Here is a 21,837-nt window from a genome sequence, read left to right on the forward strand (position 1 = left end):
GTGCGCGGCCGCATGTGGGGCGCAGGCGGCGGAGTCTCCACCTCTTCTGGCAGCGGGAACCTGTGGCTGCCAAGCTCCATTAAAGCCATCAGCAGCCGGGGGGACGCGCTCCGCGGCGAAGGCGGGGTGGGCTGCGGTGCTTTATTTTAAAATATATACTTTTCTTTCTTCGCCCCCCCTTTATCCCTTCGCAAGGCTCGGGCTGAGCAGGACGCCTGCGGGCTGAAGCCGGGGTGCCTCCGCCGCGGGCACCGGAGCGCCGGAGGCGGCCCATGGCTGCACCGCCGGGCGCCGCGCCCCGCTGAGCTCCGCGGGCACCGGCGGCGATCGCGCCTCTGGCCGGGACACACAGCGGGCACCATGGTCCGGTGCTGGTGGCTCGCAGGGCTGCTCGTAGGTAGGTGCCACCGGCGGCCGGTGCCGTCCCGCGGCGAGAGGACGGGAGGGCGAGCGGGTGGCGGAGTCGGGTTCGTACCCTCATGAGGTTCCCCGTCGCCTCCCTCACCCATCCGGCACAGTGAAGGGGCAGGAGCGGGCAGGAGGGTGCAAGGGGTCGGAATGCAACGGGACCGACTTTATGGGGAGTGCAGAGGGACAGCGAGGAGTGTGCAAGAAGTGTGCGAGGAGAGCGCAGCGGACTGGGGAGGAGGATGCAGGAAAATGCAAGGGGAGTGCGAAGAGGGTGCAAAGAAGCGGCGAGGAGGGGGCGAGGGGACCAGGAGGAAGTCGCACGGCGGGTCTCGGTGGGGCCGGCGCCGGGACAGGGATCCCGGGGTGCCCCCGCCCGGACAGAGGCATCTGGCGCCCGGAGCTCCTCGCTCGCCGCTCCCTGCCCGGGTCACCCTCGGTGCCCGCCGGCCCGGGCAGGGTTTCCCTCAGCCTCGGTGCCCGCCCGGCCCGGGCAGGTTTCCCTCAACCTCAGTGCCCGGACGGGGGCACTTCCCTCAGTCCGGGCCGGGCGGGTTTCCCTCACCCTCGGTGCCCGCTGGCCCGGGCAGGTTTCCCTCACCCTCGGTTCCCGCCGGCCTGGGCAGGGTTTCCCCGCCGTGCGCCCGCGGAGTGCCGGGAGAGCCGCAGCCCCAGCGCCGCTCGCCGGGGCAGGGACGGGCGGGGAGCGCCCCGGAGCCCCGGGTTGCTGCCCCCGAACTGTGCGATTGGGAGCGGAGACAGAACCCCTGAAGCCTTTTCCGAAGAAGTGAGCGCCGTGCAGGGATGCCAGAAGGGCTGGCGGTCCGGTGCTGAGCTGCCCAGCGAGGTGCTGGCACAGGCAGTCGGGCATCCCCTTTGTCACCGCAACTCGTTCCTGTCCCGTGTGTGGTGCACGGAGAGCACCGAGCAGAGTTTCGCGGCAGGAAGGGCTTAGAAGTGATTTTCACTGGAGCTGGGAATTCTCCTTGGGAGGCTCCAGCACCTGCTCTGGCAAGGGACAACCTCACAAGTAGCCTCCTGCTCCAGGGACCTGATTCTGAGCCCCAGCTGTGCAGACAGACTCGCGGGGCAGCACAAGCTGCATCTTTGCAGCTCTCCTTCAGAAAGGTATCTTTCAACCCCACGGTTCTTGGAGCAGTTTCAGAAGAAAAGGTTCTGGCTTAAGAGACCAAATGGGAAAACAAAGGCAACTGTGCTATGAAAAATACACAAAATTATTTCTTTGTTTATTTTTCTTTCTTTATTTATTTGTTTATGACAAAGAGCAGAGTCAGAGGGAGACTCCTCTATCCTCAGACAGTATTTTCCTAGGAAATGCAGAGAAGACCCTTGGTTGAGACTCCTGAACAGAAGGGACAGGTGAAAGGAAGGGTGGGAGGATGTCCCTGAGGGCCTTGTGCAGTCTGGACACTGAAAATCCAGGCACCTGGTTTCTACTGCTCTTTCTACCACTTATTTCACTCATCTGAGGTTTTGGGCAGCAAATACCACACTGGCTTGCCTCTCCAGCTCAGGGCTTAGTGATCAAGGCAAAAGAACTGTGTAGAGAGAGCTATTGGACATTACTTGCATTAAGTGTAAAGGACCAGACTATAGAAAGAAATCTCTGAGCAGGGCACTTCTGTACAGTTACTTTCCCTGTTCTTACGTGTGATCTTTGTCATGTGTTTGCAAAATAAAGCTGAGAAATATGAATCCTCCAAGTATCTTACTAGCTCAAGTTGCTCTGCTCAGGAATCTGTTATACTGCATTATGTAAGTTTACTCACTGAAGTCTAATTAGAATAATTCTTTCTTAAATCCTTATGCAGTTTCTCTTAGTTCAGTCTAAACTCTCTGCTTCTTGCATCTGATGTCAGTGAGAGAATTTCCATTGATTTCAGTAAGAACAGAAACTGAACCTCAAAGTAACTGTTTAAACACCTAAGGCAGACCCAGAACTCATTAAAATCAAAGCAAGCTTTGCTCACTGTGAGCAAGACTGGCATTCTGCATTTTGCATAAGGCTGAACATTAGCATGAGCATGACACCAGTGCATAATTAGTTGAAAAACCACTTCAGTTAGGTAACTGGATCTGACTTTGGAGTCTCCTCCAGAAAAGAATCACTCATTCCTGGAAATGTCCCCAGAGACCTGCTGAGTTTTACCTAAGCTTTCATGAAAGTCTGTACATTCCAATAACACTGCACTGATATTTTTCATGCGTAGCTTCTCCTACATGGTTTTAACATAAAAGATCTGTTCTTGCTTTCAATGTTTATTTTTAAGTTTGAAAGTGACAATGTTGAGGTAAAATAAGATCAGTTGCATTCAGTTAAGAGATTAGCAAGAGAATCCCATAAGTGATAGAACAACACTCAGCCCAGAGATGTGTGTCTGTTTACACAATAATATATCTGTTCTTACTGCTAAACCACCATCACTGTCTTTGGTTCAAATATTTATTTGGTTAATGTTTACTTAGCTAATTATTTTTACCAAGTTGGTGGTTTTTATTCTTCATTTCTCAGGCCAAAAAAAATCAACAACTAATGTGCTATACTGGATTGTGTGATATGACTCAATTTGTTCTTTCAATAATTATAGGGTTAGCCACGTTTCAGAGTATATGGATATAGATAAAAACAGGGCTGAGAGGTAAAAAAAGCACAAGGGAAAAAAATATTGTGTGGTTTCTATATTTTCCCCACAAGCACAAATTGTTGAGTAAGGAGATTTTCAAAAGCCAGAAATTGCTGTGAAGAAAACCAAAGCTGGAATCCAATGCTAGGGGAGGCTGCATCTGGCAGAACAAAGTTTGGAAAGAGGTTTTGCTTTCAGTGGGATCCTGTGTTTCCCCACAACAAAGCATATGTCATCTATAAAGACAGAGCTTTCATGGGTGAGATACAATCACTGCTAAAATCAACCTCAAAATTAGGAAGCACCTATACAATGCTCGTACACAAGTGCTTTGGTTTTCTTACTCATTTGCTGAGGAAGATAAAGGTATGAAAGAAGAGAAACTTCCTGATTTTAAGATGGTGTATCTCAGATATAATAATCCCAAGAAACTGACAGTGAGAACGTGAGAATTTCAATGTGTAACCCTTCTTCTGTAGGCTAAGAGTGCTGCCAGAAACTGAAAATATGATTCATAGAACAGCTCCTTCTCTTCCCATTTTAATTTGTGTAAGATCCGAGGGGTTAGTAAGCTGCAATTTGTGGGTTTTATTTTCTGTAAGGAGTTAAAAAGTCTCATGGTTTAAAATGCAAAATTAGAGAAGTTCTGTTTCTAAGAAGCTCTGATATCTATTTGAAATGCCAGAGCTTCAGGGTGTTAAGTGATAAGAGGGTTGAAATCCATCATTATTTTTGAGTTTTAGCAGGGTGATGGTGTGATAATTGTGGCTTTCATAGTGGTGTTTTCTCATTTTCATTGAATCATCACGGTTTGAATTCAGCTGAAACTGAATGCTGTAAGGAAGCTCAGCTCCTGTGGCACTGTTAGACAGATATTTGGATTGGTGCAACCCCTACTTACAGCTGGTGTGAGGGGACATAAATCAACAGGAGACGTCTCACCAAAGAGTGCTTGAAGAGATTTGCTTGAGTTTAGATTTTAAAATAATGCTTTAAACTTGAGTGTATGTCAAGCACTGAAAAAGTCCCCCATGGTTTCCCCTGGGTTAATAAGAAACATTGACAAATGTGTGACATTTTGGCCTTGTCTAACTCCAAGACTGTGGTCTTTGGAAGCAGCTTTCTCCTGGCAGTCTGGGATCAATGTATACACCAAGCTCCCCACTGAGACAATTGGATTCACCTTGTTCACACTCTCACTAAATCCACAAGTGCTGGACAAGCAAATTACGGCTTGGCTCTCCCCTGTTGGTACAAAAACACAATGACATGTTGTTTTTAAAGCTTTTCAGAGAAAAAAAAAACAACATATTTCCCAGTTAGGCTGCCTGGAAAAGACAGATGAGAATATAAATGACAACAAGGTTTTGCTGCAGAAAAGCTCCCAGAATTTGTTAGTTTTGAGTAGCACAAGTCCTGTTATTAGATTATGCAGCACGTAGGTTGAATGTCAGCTCTGATTTTAGCATCTGTCGGCAGGGTTTAGGAGAACTGGAACACATCAAAACTTGGCTGATGTGGACAGGCAAAACAGTAGACTGAAATTTCAGGCTATCTAGAAACCACACCCAGACCCCAAAACACATGTTAGAAGTAACTTTAATTCTGTGCTCCAGCTGAACAAGTAACCTTTTTCTGTGGTCACTTGTGGCTCTAAGTTAAACGTGTGTGTATTGCTGGTGTGGGCTCTGGATCAGTTTCCCTCCTTTCTGCAGAGCTTTTTTCCCGAGGATGCCTTCTGCTATGACTGCTTTTGAATGCCCTTCTCATCCCTTGGCCAATGCCCTTGGCTTTGCAGGAGCCAAGTAGCCTCAGAATATTAGATCCTATTAGATCCTATTTTTATTACTATAAACAGTATCCTTGCAGCAGCGCCAAGAGTCCTGTTGTGTTAGGTGCTAAATAAAGAGAGAACAAAAGGATTGTTCTTGCTTTAGTGGGTTTATAACCTAATTTCCTGGACTTAGATTTTCAGCAGTGAGTACTTAACATGGCAGGGACCTGCTGGGATTCCCAGCTGTGTCCAGCAGTTTAGTACCTATTGCAGTCCCTTAGGTCTGTACATCCCTAAATGCCTTTGTGCATCCAGCCCTCATTTCTCGTCCCATGGAGGCCAGGCAGGGATTCTGAAGAGCAGGACAGTGAACAATGTGCTTACACAAGAGAGCAGCTGTCCCCCGTGGGAGCAGGGAACTGGGACAGCTCCATAGCAGTGGGAGACTGAAAGGCCACTCAGATTATCCCGCCAACTCCCTGCCAAGAGCGGGCTGTTCCCTGCTGAACTAATGCTCTGCTCAATCCCTCAAATCCTGCCAAGCAAGTGGACTTAGGTTGCCTACTACACTGTGCCTTGAGAAGTTCACTCTGCCATACAAGCCACATGTTTTTCCTCTCCTCATTCACTCCCAACAGAATCCTTTTATTCACTGCAAGGAATTCCTTCCTTTCCTTGGTGTTTGTGCTTTGTGAATATTTATAGGCTGTTATCGTATCCATCTTGCTCAGCCAGGCTATATGTACTCTGCTCTTTTAATCTTCTTTTGTAACTCAATCTCTCCCACCCCCTCATCATTTTTTGTTGTTCTACTCTCAACTCCCGCCAGTTCCAGTTGCTCATTTTGCTTTGGGTAAATGCTCTGTTTATGTTAATATTATGTGGTGGGTGGTCCTCTCTGCACTCTTGGTCCATGTGAGTGATTTAGACGTTTGAAATGAGGTTGACATTTTATAGCCAAGCCATGGCTGATTACTGGTTCTGCTCTTCAAAGCACTCCAGGAAAAAATATGCTTAGCCATCACTATTACAAATGGCCATGATAGCCACTAATAAAGTGTCTGTGCAGGGGTTCAGGGGTGCTGCCAAAACCTGCATGGGTGCTCTATACATTCATAACAACAGTGTGGCATTAATTTCACATCCATGGGCTGTTTTTTCTGTTGAGTTTCTGACTCATCTGAATTAAAGAATATAGATGAAATATTTGCCATTTACAGACTTCAGTAAAACTGGGATCAAGCCCTTGAATCCCCTTTATAGTGTTAGGCTTGGTTGTCTTTGGGGTAAACAGCCATAGAGACAGTTTTAAGAAGCCATTTTATTTAAATATAGTTTATACTGATGAAGATCTTTGGGGTGCTTCTCCTTCCTTCCCTTCCCTACCACAAATCCCATCTGTCTTGTCATCTGTTGCTGGACCTAGCACTTAACGAGAAAAAGACATGATTCCATTATTCCAAGAGCAAAATATTTACTTCTCTAGTGCCTTTAAAACCCCCAGGCAACTCACCACAAGCCCTTCACTATTTTAATTTTGGATATGAGACAGATCAGGCAGTGCTCACAGCCTTAGAACAAAGCCAGGCTAAAACCATAGAATGGGATGTCTGAACTCATGTGCCATTGTGCTAAATGTATGTGGGGAAAGTATGTTTTGAAAGCTTCTCTAAAATCCCAAACTACTTGGGACTTTTGAGTCGGCTGAACTTCCTCTTAGGATCTGCAGGATTTCATGTGTGATTATGCTCAGCTGTGCAGAGGAAACTCAGGATGATGCTCTGCAATGATAGCTCATGGGTAATACAGTTACTGTGCCAGCCCTGAGGGCATAACTGAGAAACATTTCGTGAATTCAAAGCATTTTATGAATATCATGAACTGAGCACCAGAATGGTGAAACAGCTAAATGTGAAAATACCTGTTTTACAGACAAATAAGAGAATGGATGAATAATAGAAATACTTTTCCAGAAACCAAACAGTGCTCCAGTGAAAGCACTGGCATCCTCCCTCAACCACTTGACCACATTCTGGCTTCAGTTCAGGGAGGCATTACTAATCAGGAAAAATGCTCATGCACTGGCTTAATTTCAAGCACATGCTTAAGTTTCACTGCAACCAATTAGACTTAAGCGTGTGCTTAAGTCCTGTCCTGAACTGTGTTCAGTTTGCATATAGGCAAAATGCAAGGTTCTGCTGTGATACACTTCTCCATCCGCAGTGGGTTATATTTAAATTTTATAACTTTATAATATTATAATATAAAATTTATCTCTTCCCACAGAGCTATTCTCTTGAGAATGCCTTTTTCTGAGTGAATTAAAGGCACTACTAACTTAATCTCCACACAAATGCAAGAAAAATTGATTTGCTAAATACAACCATTTTGTTTGCTTCTAAAAGAATGCTTATTCCTTCAGTGGCTAACCCAAAATCTGTTCTGTGTGCTCTCAGGAGAGAAAAATGCTAAAGAAACACTGTTTTGCTGTGTTAATGAAGTCTGTGTGGAAAAACATAATTCACTTATGCAAAATACATTGATACATTTCTTATCGCCTATTTCTTTCCAGTCTGAACATTCCTCAGAAAATATCAAAGGTTTTATGTCATCTCTAAATGAAGAAATGGGTAATGCTCCGTGACTTCAGGCCCTGATCTTATCCCTGTGAATGGGTGACTAACTGAAACATTAGAATTATAAATGGGAATGATAAATTCTGGCCATAGGAGGCAATAACATGTAACAGATTAAACAATCTAGCTCTGGAGAAGAGCTGATCCACAATAACTAATTTGTTGCAAACTGTAATATATGCATTTTCTCCTCCATTTATGAAGAAACAGATGTGTGACTCAACTTTGCTTTTTTCCAGAGTCAATCTGCTTGGGGGAGCACAAACAAGATTTGTTTCCAAGGAGGAATACGACAGCATTTCTCTCTTGGTTGATGGTTTTTTCCTTTAGAAGTGAGAAGTGGCTCTGCATCTGGAGCACACAGTTCTTGTGTAGCACAAGGCTCTCATTTCCAGGCTTGGCTGTTGCCTCGAAATCTTCCACCTTAATTTTACCAACAATTTACTGTGAGGAGAATTTGAGAATTTCCAGTTCTGCCCTTCTTGTCAATTTGATGCCATGGATCTGATTTTCCTGAAAGTGGCTTACACAAGTGAGGGTTGGAATGGTTGGTCAGCAGCTGCTGCTGGTGCTGTTTGCTCCAGGCGTGGTTGGGTTTGCGCTGATGGTGGTGATGAGCAGTTCCCAGCTCTGCCACTCCCTGCCTGGGTGCTTGTGCAGCTCCTTGCTCCAAGGCTTTGGGCTGCTCCTTGGGATGCAGCACACACTGGAAAGCTGGGAAAAGCCCCTGTTTTGTCTGAGGGCTGTGCTGGGGAGCTCTCTGGAAACGCTTGTGGTTCATCGATACAGACGGACGGCAGAGCGAGCGAGGGGGAGAGATCACAGTCAGGCATTTTTTCAGATTTTCCTATGAATGAGGATTTTTGTCTTGAAGATGAATTGTGAATAATTCCTTCCTCCTGCCTGAGAACTCTATAGAGCAGTTAATTTGTGTCTCTCTTAAGAAAGAGGAGCTGCTCTGATGCGCCTTACCAGGGGCTGGGTAACAGAGTGACATATGAGCGACAGCCACTTTATGCTGCTCTTGGAATAGAGAGGTGCTCTAACTACAGATTTTAGGTCTGGGACTAAACTTTTCTAGCTTGAAAGGAAGTTCGGATCTGGTGGGGCTGGAGTATTTGAGAGAGAAAAAAGCAGCCACAAATTTTGGACACAAGCCAATAGCTTTTGGTTTGAGGATGCATCCAGCTTGGAGTCTTGTGCACAATTAAGTAAGACAAAATCCCTAGGAATTCCCATCATGTCAAATATTTACATTCTGGAGGCTTTTTTTTTTCTTTCCCCATGAAGTTTGATCCCAATTATAAAAATTCCCTTTTGTATTGAATGTGTCAAAATTCATTGCTTGCATTGCCAAAGTGTCTTTGCTCCCAAACAATGTAGACCATTAGTGTTTCTGCCAAGAGTAGCACGAAGGGTTCAGCGAGATATTGGGGCTTCTGCTGCAATAAACACACGCAGAGCTCAGTTTGTGACTTGACTGGGTTATATCCTGTATATTTTATAGCTGCATTCTATGTATCTATAGACTGCACTGATACCTCTGGAGTCTTTCTGTGGTTATGGGCAAGAGCAAATTTGACCCTTATGTCCATTATTACCTCTAATACAAATACAGTTATTTTTTAGTTTACTGTATTCTCTAGGATAATAATTTTGTGTTTGTTTGAAGTGTGGTTCAGTTTGGACTGCCCTTGTTCTGATGACTCTCCAGTGTTTAGGCCTCTTAGGGCAGTCAAATGAATCTTGGCATATTCTGAGTGTGAGTTTAAAAAAAAGCTCTGGGAGTAGGGAGCGCACAGGACCACAGAGTAAAGTCATGGCAGAGCTGGGATGAGGACACAGATCCCCAGCTCCTAATGGCTCTCCTAAATAGGCACCCATGGGGCAGCCTCACACATGCTGCAGCTGCCAAATTAGAGCTTTAACTAATAGCAGTGGGTTTTGTCATCCCATATTTTTCCATTTTCACATGAAGAATCACAGGAACTGCATTTTAGGAAGCACGAGTGCAAGCAATTGTGAAGGAGTTGGCTGTGCCTGCTCACCTCGTCCAGCCCTTAAGGATGGTGAGAGCAGTGCAGTTGTGAGCCTGCTCCCCAAAGAGCCCTGAACTCTAATAATGTGTCTTTCCAGCTGTTTCATGCACTCCAGTGCAGGGTGAGGTACCAGAAAACGCAAGGCTGCTTTCCCTGGCCTTTGGGTACTGCTCTCCTGCTTCACTGGGGGCTTCCCTCTCCAAGTGTTTATTCCTTTTGTGGTAGTTCAGGCTTTGCGTGTTCAAGTCTACATAAATACATTTCAAGTGACCTATAAAACCTTCACAAATGGCAGCATCATAGTGAAGCGGCTGAATTTGTCCATCAGATAAAAGTCTGAAGTTATTGAGTGGGATTCCCTCTCCTCTTAGAGGGGTTTTAGTGGGGCTCCCTCTCCAGGAGCCTTTGACTTGCACAGCAGGTATTTAATTACTGAATTCCTACCTGACTTGGTCCAGAGCTTGTATATTGTGACTCTGTGTGTTCATCTCCTGGATTGAGGCACGGGGTGTGCAAACCTTTCACATCCTCATTCTGTGGGAAGGCGACACAGAGATGTTGGATCTTTTGTTCCAGCTGATAAGCAGGCTGGAAAGCAACCTGTGTCCTAACACTGGTATGGAGTGAATAAAAGTTGGCTTCAAAATGTCCAGCACACTCCTGGGTAAAATGCAAAGTACAGCTGGAGCCAATGGACCCCCTCTGGGCTCATAAAGCCCTGGCTGGGCTGAGCTCCACTGGAACCAGGGTCAGTTGTACCACAGAGAATCAGTGGGGTTTCGGGAGGAGCTTCACCAACAGCTCATTCCATGGTGCCATGAAGAGGGAAATCCCAAGTTTCTTAGAGAAGCAGGCCTGCAATGAGTGCCATGGAGAGCTTAAGCAAAGAGTGAATAATGTATAGGAATAGATGTACATATGTGTGCGTACATGCAAAGGTCTTCAGGATTTAGCTGAGTGTTCACACATTCCCTAAGCCAATAACATCCGTTGTTATGGGAAATGAGGTAAGTGACAGAATTACTGTCCTTATGGCGGGCGACAGGCAAGGCCAGCGTTCCCATGCTGTAATTCCCCGTTCCAGCCACTGCCTCAACAATAGCATCAGAGGGGAAGAACACGAACAAAGAGCGCTCCGTGTTATTTGAAGATTTCATCTAAAAACCAGCTGGATTCAGACGAAACTCAAGTCGGAAAACTTGAGCGAACTAAAACCCCGCTAAGGGTCCTTAGCTAAGGCTTTGGTGCTGAGCGGGCTCCGTTCGCTGTGCGCGCGGGGCTCGGCGGTCGGGGGGCTCCGCTCGGCGCTGCCCCGGCCGCGCTGACCCCGCTCCCTCCCCCGTGTCCCGCAGCCTGCGCGGCCGCGGAGCCGCCCTGCCGCCAGCAGCTGCGCCACCTGCAGGACAGCGCCGGGACCGCCGCGCGGCTGCCGCCCCGCCTGGAGGGGCGCTGGGTCTCCACCGGGTAAGGCACCCCCAGAGCCCGGGTAAGGCACCCCCACCCTCCAGAAACGCGCCCCAAACCCCGAGAAGGCACTCCCAGACCCCGGGAGCCCGCCCCTCTCCCCTGACAATGCGCCCCTAAAACCACGGGAAGACACCCCATACCTGGGAAGGAACATCATCTCAAAGGGCCCCAGATACCCGGGAACTCTCCCTTAACACCCCGGGTAAGCCACCTCGTTCTCCTGGGAAGGCATCCCCATCCACTGGGAATGCATCCCCAGACCGTGGAGAAGAACCTCAGAATGGACCCCCAGAGGCCCCAACTCCTCAGCGCAGCTTCTGCCCATCCCCACAGAGCAAACTGTTCGGCAATAAGAAGAGAGAGATTCCTTTTCCCCGTCCCAAGCCCTCATTACCATCTGGAGGAGGGCTGGGACCCCCGGGTGTCCCTAGAGCCACCTGCTATTTCCCCGTCGGGGTGCAGCTCAAACAGGCAGAGCAGCCTTAATTCCTGCTGCCCTCTGCACTCCTCCTGTGGACATGCCTGAAGTGTAAGGCCTCTGTCCATCACCTTTAGATTTTAGCAGCGGATGCCCAGACTGTAAAGCCACCCGCAGGTGGCCACCATGCGTTCCCACATGCTTTTGCCCAGGAAGCTGCTCCCAGCTCTGCTCACCCCGCTCCCGCACCCCAGCTGCCCTGGGAGGGATTTCTCCCCATTCCCCATGGCTCAGCGCTGCCTTCCCCACAGGTGTGAGGTGCGGCCGGGACCCGAGTTCCTGACCCGATCCTACCTCTTCTACACCAACCGGCTCTTCAAGGCCCTGCAGTTCTACTACTGGGACCCGTCCTGCCGCGACCCCTCCTACTCGCTGGTCATCAAGGGCAAGCTCCGGCTGCGCCAGGCCTCCTGGATCACCCGCGGCGCCACCGAGGCCGACTACCACCTCCACAAAGTGGGCATCGTGTTCCACAGCCCGAAGGCCATGCGGGAGGCGGCCTCCCGGATCAACCAGACCTCTGGCGAGGGCTGCCGCGGGTTCCTGCCCCCGGGGCGCTCCTGGGCTCCCGGAGCCCTGTACGAGGTGCTGAGCGCCAAGACCGAGCGCGACTGCACCGCGGCCCTGGGCTTCGCCATGCACGAGCTGAGCCTGGTGCGAGTGGAGAGGCACTTCCAGCCGCTGCTGCAGCCGCAGCAGAGCGGGAGCCGGCTGGTGGAGGAGCTCTACCTGGGGGACATCCACACGGACTGGGGGGAGAGGCTGCACTACCGCCCCACCGGCTACCAGCGCCCCTTGCAGAGCGCCCTGGTAAGGATGAGGCCTTTGCACGGTCCCCTCCTCGCTGCGCCAGGGCTTTGCCGGCAATTCCCTGGCTGTTCCAGTCACTCCTGGCAGTGCTTGGTCCCCGCAGTCCTAAGGACACGCGCGTGAGGCGGGGTGGGAACCTGGGGCATGCGGGGTTCACCCTCTGCCTTCCTGAGAGGACAGGACCAGGGTGGGTGAAAGCTCAGCAAAGCCAACATGGAAACAAGGCTGCACTGACATGGGCCTGGAGCTACCAGCTTTTGTTGGGCTGTGTTTTCCTAGGAAATGCATTTTCCTTGTCTCCACCACCAAAGTCAGTGAAGGCTTCAGGCTGCACATTGTTAGAGCCCATCTGCTCTGCCCTTCATCTGCTCTGCCCTCTCCTTGCTCCTTGGGGTGTGCTCCAGGCTGAGGGGAACAAGGCATCTGCCGTTAACTTTCCGGCCCTTGCTGCAATGCCAGTAGCACAGGAACTTGCCCCCAATACATTAATGTTATTACATAGGAAGCAGACTTCCATTTTGATATACATAAAACTGAGCAGCAGATTTTGGTTGCCTTTTATTCTATTCTATTTTGTTTTATAGCACCTTAGTTTATTCCCATGAAAGCAGCTTTCCATCCAAATCGAAGCTGATCAAATCAGAAATATGGTGGAGCAGCGAGATGGGGTGAAAAAACCTCTCTGAACTTTGTCAGATAGAAGGGAAATAAATTTAAAAAAAAATTATTTTGGGGCAGCATTTCCCCACACCTTGAACCACACCAACCGAACTTCAAAAAACACAGAGCAACACTCCTCTCCCTCTCAAAAGTAACATTCTCAAATTGGTTAAACTTGTATTATCTTGGGCCAAAACCATATATATGAGCAAAACCAGATGGTAAACATAAATACTTTTAAAAGTTAATTTAAAACCAAACCTAAAGATACTGAAATTCACTCTCTGAATGCAGCCCTGTAATTAATCAGCCAACAGCTCTCCAATGGACCCGCACATGATGTCACCACTTGGCCATAATTAGAAGCTGCCATACATTAGAAATAACTTCACACGACTGGTTTAAGCAAGTAAGGGTTTTGGCTCCATGTCCATAATGATAATTTTATTGGGCACAGGATTTTTCTTTCTTTCTTTTTTTATTTTTTTATTTTCTGTGAACTGACATCCATTTGCCTGTGCTGGTGAGTTACACAGCTATGTCAGGAATTATTTTTTAACTCTCTTTTTGAAAATATCACTCTTTTCCCCTTAAATTTATATCTGTTTTAAAGAAACCCATTCTCCCCAAATTACCTTTCATTATCAAAGAATTTCCTGCCTAAGGAGAGCATATATATTTGCCAACTTCTGGGATTATTTAGCCATAATGTACTGTGTACTGTCAGCACTCATTACTGTGACAGTAGCAGTAAAGCAAGCTGAAAATGACTAAATTACAGTAGACTCCAATCAACTTGCATGTAAATTACCCACCCTACAGTTAACTACTGAGTTATTTAACCTTCTTGCCTATGACAGTTCAGTAAAGATTAGCTCGTGTTCTAGAAAATTATATAATGTTCCAACCCTGCTTATTTAAAAATAAATCAGTTGTGATATATGAAGTACAAGAAAAATTTCCAAGCTACACAAAACCCCTGCTGGCAGCGGATCAGGGAAGGGCTGCTTTGACTCAGAGCTCTGCCCCGGCGGGGAAGCGAAGGTCAGGGCCTCCTTCTGCACAGGGTCCCCGAGTTTCCTTCCCCCGTTCCGGCTGCTGGCAAAACCCCGCGTCCCCCTCCCGGCTTATCCCGGTCCTGCCCCGCATCCCTGGCTGTGGGAACGGGGGCAGGAACGGGGCGAGGGGAGGCAGAACACCTTGGGCTGTCCCGGAGGTGACAGAGCTCTCCCCGGCCGGTGTCACAGCCTCCCCTTCACTGCCGAAAGCTGCGGCGTGGTTCTGTTCTGGCACCGCCCAGCGCCCTCATTCTCACGCAGCTCTCCATGGAAACCGGATGGGAGCCCCCTGGATGTCCCCAGGGAGCGCTCCCCGTCCTGGCTGCGGCTCTGCCCTTGCCCCGGGCTGTCCTCAGGGCTGTCCTCAGGGCTGTCCTCAGGGCACAGCGCGGTGTCCTTCGGCTACCAGAATAGCAAAGAGCAGGGCAGCGCTTTATCCCCTTAATCTGCTCGGCAGCCCTGCCAAGCTCCCCGCAGCTCCGCACCCTGCTGCGGCCGAGGGGAGTCGCAGCTTTTGAAATATTCTGGAAGGGTTTTTTTATTATTATTATTAGTTTTTTGCTTCCCAGTTGGCAGAACTGTTATTTTCTGTCTCCTGCAGCACCACGTGCAGCCTTGCCCGGCGTGCGGGATTATCTCCAGGGCCGATGAGCATCATCCCCCGATCCTGCCCGCCCGAGCCGCGCTGCCCATGCAGCTCAGCGGCAGCTGGGTCAGCACCCACTGCGAGGTGCGCCCGGCCGTGCTCTTCCTCACCAGGTACTTCACATTCCACGGCAACAACCACACCTGGGAAGGGCACTACTATCACTACTCCGACCCGCTCTGCAGGCAGCCCACGTTCACCATCTACGCCTCCGGGCACTACAGCCAGGGCATCCCCTCCTCCAAGGTGCGCGGCGGCACCGAGCTGGCTTTTAAAGTCACCCAGGCTCGGGTGACGCCGATGGACCAGGTGACGGTGCTGATGCTCAACTCCTCGGAACCCGGGAGCTGCGGGCTGGAGGGCTCCTGGAGCGCCGGCGTGGAGCAGGATATCACAGCCACGAACGGGTGCTTGGCTCTGGGCATCAAGCTGCCCCACACCGAGTACGAGCTGTTCAAAACGGAGCAGGACACGCAGCAGCGCAGCCTCCTCTACATCGGGGAGCGGCCCACGGACGGCTCCAGCCCCGACAGCCCCGACAAGCGACCCACCTCCTACCAGGCCCCTCTGATCCAGTGTGCTGCGGCCTCGGAGGAATTCTCCAACTACATCAGTCTGAAATACGTGGGAAGAAAGGATGCTAATGGGATTGAAGCACTAAAACCTTTGCCTGTGGCCTTTTTATTGTTTATAGCACTTCTGTTTCTAAGATGGGACTAGTTATCTCTTCAGGTACAATGCAGAATTCAGATAAATCTTGGTGCTAGCGTGATTTTTATGTCCTTCAAATGAGCACATCTGGAATCAGTTTTACTCAGATTTGGAAACACTTTTTAAAAACACCCAATAGTGAATGAAGCCAAGGAGATATGCCTGACTCCACACTGTTTGTCCTGTGGCTTTATTGCCTAATCTCCCCTCTTTGCGTGCAAATTTAATGTACTGACACGGATGCACTGCACATTGCAACAGATAATTTAGCAACACGAGGGGGGAAAAAAGTGACATCAATTAAAATTGCTGCTTTGAGCTTTTGACATTGCTAAGATTTAATCAAGAGCTTGATTCAGATGTAATTCAAACATCCAAAGTGTTGGCTGCTGAGTTTCTTTGAGGTTAAGTTCCCTCCCATCACACTCCTTTTTGCTGTTCATGCAAATTTAATCTGCAGAGTCAGTCAGCAATAAACAGTCAGCAAGTGTTCTTGAGAAGGGCACGGTTCACATGCCTCTTGCAGTTTACAGATATTTTCTGCACTTTGCCTGTGTATGTCACACACAGGGACCCACAAACAGTCTTTGCACTTGGAGATGCCCAGAACAGCTCTCATAGAGGGCTTGACTTTTCCACCTGACCCTGGGCATAGATTACAGTAGATGGAAAACACTTCTATGCACAGCTCCAAGCCTCAGCATTCCCTGGCTGCAGCACTGCATCCCTGCTGTGTTACCCAGCTCTCCAGTGCAGAGCTGGCCTGGCTGTGAGCCCTCAGCAGTGTCCCCGTGTCACTGCTGCCATGCCCAGCACAGGCACTGTCACCATGAGCCCTGGGAAGGGAAAGATCCCTCACAGCCCTCTCAGGCCATGCATTCCCACTGCCTCCTTTGCAGTTACTGGCACAGCAGTTGTTGATCCAGCTCTCCTCTCAAAGTGTCACTTCCAGCCTTATTCCTGTACAGATGTTTTATAAATCTGCCTCTGGTGAACAATGAGCTGAAGAGATGCTCAGATCAGACAGCACAGTCAGGTCAAACTGATTCCTACTGACAAGCAGGACAAACTATGAAATTATATTCCCTGTCTGCTGCAGCTAAGCATCATATTACTTCCTCGAGAAGCCCTTCTCCAGCAGCTAAATCCTCTCCAAATAAGCCTATATATCTTACCCACAAAAGATATTTTGTTAAAGCAGCTATGCAATAGCCACCTTCTTAATGCTGTATGTACGAACTTGCAGCTTGTACTTAGATAAATTATGGGGTTTATAACACAAAAATACTTTGGGGGGATCTGTACATTAATAATTCAAATGAGAAGCTTATTAAATGCATTACAGTTGTGACATAAATGTTGTCAGCATGTTCACATGTTCCAGGCATGACCCAGTATTAGTCATGCACATAAACAGTTCTACTTGAAGGTGATACACAAAAGGGCCAGGCTTGGCTGCCTTGCCTTGGGTTCCCTCCCTAATCCCTGGAGACTTCAGCAGGCAAATCTTATTTCCAATGCTGTTGGCTGTGCTTTGTTCCCTGCTGCTGCACGGAGATGCAGGGGCCACTGAAGTGATCTCAGAGCAGGTGGTGTCTCCTTGGGGATGTTCCCATCAGGATGCTGTGAACTGGGCAAGTCCTGGGCAGCTCAGCTGCACCTCCTGTAAGCCACACTCTGGCAGAACTTTTCCACCAGGAGTTTCCCATCACTGTGCTCACCACGGCCCAGAGAAAGGCTCCTGTGGCTCCCATCAGCACAGGCACCTGTTCTGCAGGACATTTGCCCATGGCAGGAACAGGAACAGCCTTGTGCTGCCTTTGGAGCGTGGCTGGAAGAGGGACAAGGCAATTCTTGCCCTACATTTACCCCCATGAATCACAGTTGTGTGCAGATTTTTTTTTTCATTTACATGGCACCAAAATGGATTAAACTTAACAAGCATCCAGGCCCTGCACGGTGTAAAAGCTCTTACAAGGCCACAGATCCTTACAGGTGGGGATGGGATTAAGGTGCTGTGAAACACCATCACCCTCTTATGCAATGTCAGCCACAAGCCCTTGGGAAGGCTCTGCCCTGCAGCAGCTCAGGCTCCAGCAGCACCAGTGCCCCACGGCTCTGCTGGCTGCACTGCCCTGGGAAACCTCATCAGGAGCCTCCTTGTCCTCTCCCCCCCTCTAAGGACACCTCTGAGAGGAAAAAAACCCACAGAAGAGCTATTTGCATAAATATCATAACTTTTATTGTTCTGTTCACAGTTTTTGAAGACACATTCCTAAATTACACAGTTATTCTCTCTTAAGAATTTGTGCCTTTTTCCAATTTGAATTTGCCTGGCTTTGACTGCCAGTTGGTGATTCTTGTGTTGCTTTTTAAGATCAGAGAGCTGCAGTGTGCAGTATTTTCTGCCTGTGAAGGTACTAGTGCACTGTAATCAAGACAGTCTCAATTCTGGTAGAAAAACTCAGCCAATTGAGTTTTCTCTCACCCTCTCTAAGGCATTTTCACACTCCACCAGTAATTTCTGAATCATATTTTTTGCATCCATTCCAATTACTCAGCTTCTCTTGTAGAATGTAAATATCCAAATTGCATCCAAAATTCCCAACTCTCCCAGCTGAGACATACAGAAGGATAATCACTTACAGCTAACAGTAATTAAAAACAAGAACACATTCGTATTCATTAGGCTTTTACCCTGGGACTGCGCTGGGAATGTGCATGGAGCTGTTTTCATTCTGGTCCTGGCTATGGATATTTCTGTAATGTTTTATCAGTAGTGACTTTGTGCCTGTGTTCCTCAGTGATCTGGAACCACAGAATCTGCCAGGTCCCTGCAGAACCCTTCTCTGGGCACCCCCATTTCATGGTGGCTGTCTCTGAACTGCAGCAGTGGCTGCCAGGGAGCACCCAGCTCTGCAGGGCCCTGACAAACCCAGCTCTCTCTGATCCCAAAGAGAACTGCAACCCAAAAGACAGAATGAGAGGCCTTACACCAAGCTCCTTCAGGAACATCCATCTCCTTTTCCATCCCTTCCCAGGCTGTCCCAGTGTCCTGAGGCACTGACCACCCCCAGCAGTGGCTCAGACACGGCCCCAGGCTCCTCCCTTGCAAACACTGATCAAGGCTTTTGGGCCTCCTGAATTAAAAACTGTTAATTTTTAATCATGACCATTGCTAAGGAATGACATCACCTTCCCAGTTCTCTTACATCATCCCTAGGTTTTATCTCCTGCATTTATTTCTTAACAGTTCTTACCCTATTGCAGATTTCCTCTGAACTTCAGCTCCTCATCACCCTCTCCAAGCCCTCCAACCCACATTTTTCTTTTCCTTTGGGTTGTGCTTTCCTTATTTTCTTCATTTCCTAACTCCCATTTTGAATGGATTGCTGGCTGCTTCCCTTTTTCTTATTTGTTTTATATTACTTTCCATCTAATTTTCCCCCTTATTTCATCACTGAAGTAGGATGGGCAGTTAGCCAAAGTTGTCCCCCTTCTCAATTGCAAAATTATTGTTTTTTTGGCTATTTAATACCTTTCACTTAGAAAACTGTCAATTCTACTTCAGTTTTTCATCTAATTTCCTCCCCACTCCCAGATCTGATATGAAATTTGCTCAGCTATGCCCTTTTGAAGCACCAATTAAATTTATTAGCAGCTCACATGGCTGTTTGCTGAGCTCCACTGCAATCAGGATCCCAACCTCATTTCTGACATTCATTTATCTTTATCTGGCATAAACAAGACCAAATAATTTCATCCTTCATGTCTAACACTGCTTCAGAAAAACAGGTCTGGGACACAGACCAGGAGCTTTAATCCTGACTACTGGATTCCTTTCCACCACAAAACAAATAAATACATTTTTACTGTCCCTGTGAAGAAAACCCAAGCCAGTGTGTGCTGGAAGTTGATGGTAACAGGCACATGTGTCTTAGTAAACTCTTCTACATTCACTTCTCTTAGAATAATTTTTTAAAAGATTTATTATTATTTTTTAATCACTCCAAAAAGCAAAAATAAAATAATCTCCCAAGTCTCAAACAATTTTCTGGCTTCCTGCACTGAGACTGAGCCTTCAGTACCTTCTTTAATAACACAATCTCCTCAGACAAGCTGCCTTTCTAATTTTCTGCTTCTTTAGCAGGTGCAGAAGTTTAAAGTGTGAGCCAAGTCTGCCAGACAAACAGTCCTGGGTCTGACACACAGCTCAATTAACAGTAACTTATTTCTCCAATTAACCACCTTCATGCCCCCCTGTTTAAAATACCTCAGAATGCATTTTTGCATTCTAGATTTCTCAGATAAGATGGAACCAAAAAAATCTGAAGCACTTTTGGATATGTTAACAGCATTGTGCTACTGCTTTGTTTGAGAGACAATCCACATGGAATATCAAAGTCTGTCCCACACTGTAAATAAATCCACTGCACTGGAATAGCAGGGGGAAGCTGGAGACAGAAAGGAGATGGGTGACAAGGCTTGGTGCTCCAAACTCCCCAGAGTGAAGAGGAAAACACAGAGGAAGCAGGAGGTGAGTGGCTGTGTGGGATGGGGAAGGCACCAGGAGCAGCCAGGGCTGTGCCAGGCAGAGCCCAGCCAGGGCTCCCTGGGCCAGGCAGGCAGGGAAGGGCAGCCCTGGAAGGGTGAAGGGAAGAGAGACCCAGATGGAAAACAGGCAGCAGGGAGGAAAAGCCATTAAAGATGCTGGGCTGGACAAGGGTTCTTTGCCAAGGAGCAGGGAGGGAACAAGGATGACTTGGCCTGGAGCAAGCGCTGAGGGAGGGGATGGAGCGAGATTTGACAGCTCAGGCAGAACAGAGCAGGAGGCAGCCTGGGCAGCAGAGCCCCCAGCCCCACAGAAATGCTCCTCTGGGCTCAGCACTGAGGCACAGACTCCTGGCTCCAGCCACACTTGTGTGTGGCCTCCCAGGGAAATGTGCAAACAGAAATTGCTGCTTCAGCTCCCAGCTCCTCCCCACCAGGAGCTCAGGTCAAGAATGGGGATCCACACACAGAACACAAAGAACTCCCCCAGCACACACATGGGTTACACCCAACACCACAGTGCCACAATGGAAGTTCAACTTTTAAAAACCTATTTATATGTAACTTCAGAGAAATTTGGGTTCTCCAAGTCCAGGCACACAAAGCTGGGCAGTTTTGGACAATTTCTGAGCAGTGTCAGCTCAGTTTTTGATCACTGAAATGATCAGACACTGCAATGTGCTCCCCAAACTCAGAGCACAAACCTGGTTCTGCCATTTCCTACCTCCTGAGTGCTTGACTTTGTACAGCCTTAATAAGGGTCTTTTAAAAGTAGCTCTCTGTGGGTAATTGTGTGTGGGACACTTGCCAAACTAAACATGAGGGAGTTCAAGAGGCTTTTCTAATCTTGTGAGTTTATCCACTAAAGAAAAAGATTTGATTAAAAAAATGAAGTACAGCTAAACTGGGAACAATACTTTACTACAGGCTGTTCTTCATAGGCACTTCAGAATCTTGAAAAAAACTCCCACAAAATTAGGAACTTATTAAATCAGAATGAAATGTAGCAATGCAGAAACATAAACAGAAAAGCCAGATGTATAATGTCAACTTGTAATACACAGCTTCAATTATTTCTTCTTAATTCATTTGTTTTCTTAACTTCTTTTGTTTTGCTCTGTGGAAAAGGCCATTTTCTAATGACAGATCACAGGAGGAAAGATCCAAAGTTCAAGTTTACTCCAAGGAAAAGCAGCCTCGTTTCTGTGTCCCTTTTGTACTTTTCACTCTGTGGAGGCTTCAGGACAAGCTCAGGCCTGGACTGTAGCAAAGAGAGCTACGTGGAAGTTTAGTAAAGGTTTTCAAGTTTTACTCCTCAAGTACAAATGTGAAATTAGCTCTTGAACAGGAACTGAAGCCACAGGAAATGGCAGAGTGAGTGACAGGCACAGAGTCACTCAGCAAGTGTGCAGGTGTGTGCTCACTGGAGTACCACGTGCAAGATTCCTAGCTGGCTCTCACTTGTGTTATTTTAAAAATAATCTTCATTTATCCCATAAAAAAACCCAACCCATTAATCAACCAACTTTTATAGTTAAGCAGATTTGAGCAGTGGAAACACAATTACTTTGTTCTGTGAAGCTGATCTTCTCCAAATCCCAAACACATAAACTGAATTTCACTCACCACCTGTCACTTCTCAATTGCTCACTCCAGGACTTGGGCCAGGGATGCTTCCCCATTCCCAAACCATGGCACAGTGGCTCTCCAGGCTCTGGGCAGCACCAGTGCAGCACCAGTGCAGCTGTGACCCAGCCACAACAAACAGGAGCCTCAGAGTGTTTTTTTAAAGGGGCTTTAATTTCAAACAGAGGGATTTTTGGTGGTGCTTTTTATCTCACTTATTTCATATAGAAAACAGAACTCAGGATGGGGAATTTCAGGATATCACACAGGGCAAGAGGAATGTAGTTTCAAATTAAGAGCACTACAGTGAAGCCACTATTGTGCCTGA

At 47.8% G+C, this 21,837-nt stretch overlaps 1 protein-coding gene across 1 annotated transcript; it reads left to right on the top strand.

Moving 5' to 3' along the window:
- Positions 1–44: 44 nt before the first annotated feature.
- On the top strand, positions 45–16,704 carry APCDD1L (APC down-regulated 1 like). The gene is made up of 4 exons (XM_077187282.1): positions 45–397; positions 10,855–10,966; positions 11,699–12,257; positions 14,577–16,704. Exons 1-4 carry the CDS (start codon positions 361–363, stop codon positions 15,339–15,341), a joined length of 1,473 nt encoding a protein of 490 aa, XP_077043397.1. The 5' UTR covers positions 45–360; the 3' UTR covers positions 15,342–16,704.
- The last annotated feature ends 5,133 nt before the right edge of the window (positions 16,705–21,837 follow it).

Source organism: Agelaius phoeniceus, chromosome 17 (genome assembly GCF_051311805.1).
Source record: "Agelaius phoeniceus isolate bAgePho1 chromosome 17, bAgePho1.hap1, whole genome shotgun sequence".
Lineage (NCBI taxonomy): Eukaryota > Metazoa > Chordata > Aves > Passeriformes > Icteridae > Agelaius > Agelaius phoeniceus.

Bases quoted from the DNA above. Each gene is read 5' to 3' on its own strand.
- APCDD1L (XM_077187282.1), top strand. From the start codon at position 361: ATGGTCCGGTGCTGGTGGCTCGCAGGGCTGCTCGTAG. The intron at 398-10,854 runs GTAGGTGCCACC...CGTGTCCCGCAG, and splicing joins GCTCGCAGGGCTGCTCGTAG to CCTGCGCGGCCGCGGAGCCG. The intron at 10,967-11,698 runs GTAAGGCACCCC...CCTTCCCCACAG, and splicing joins GGGCGCTGGGTCTCCACCGG to GTGTGAGGTGCGGCCGGGAC.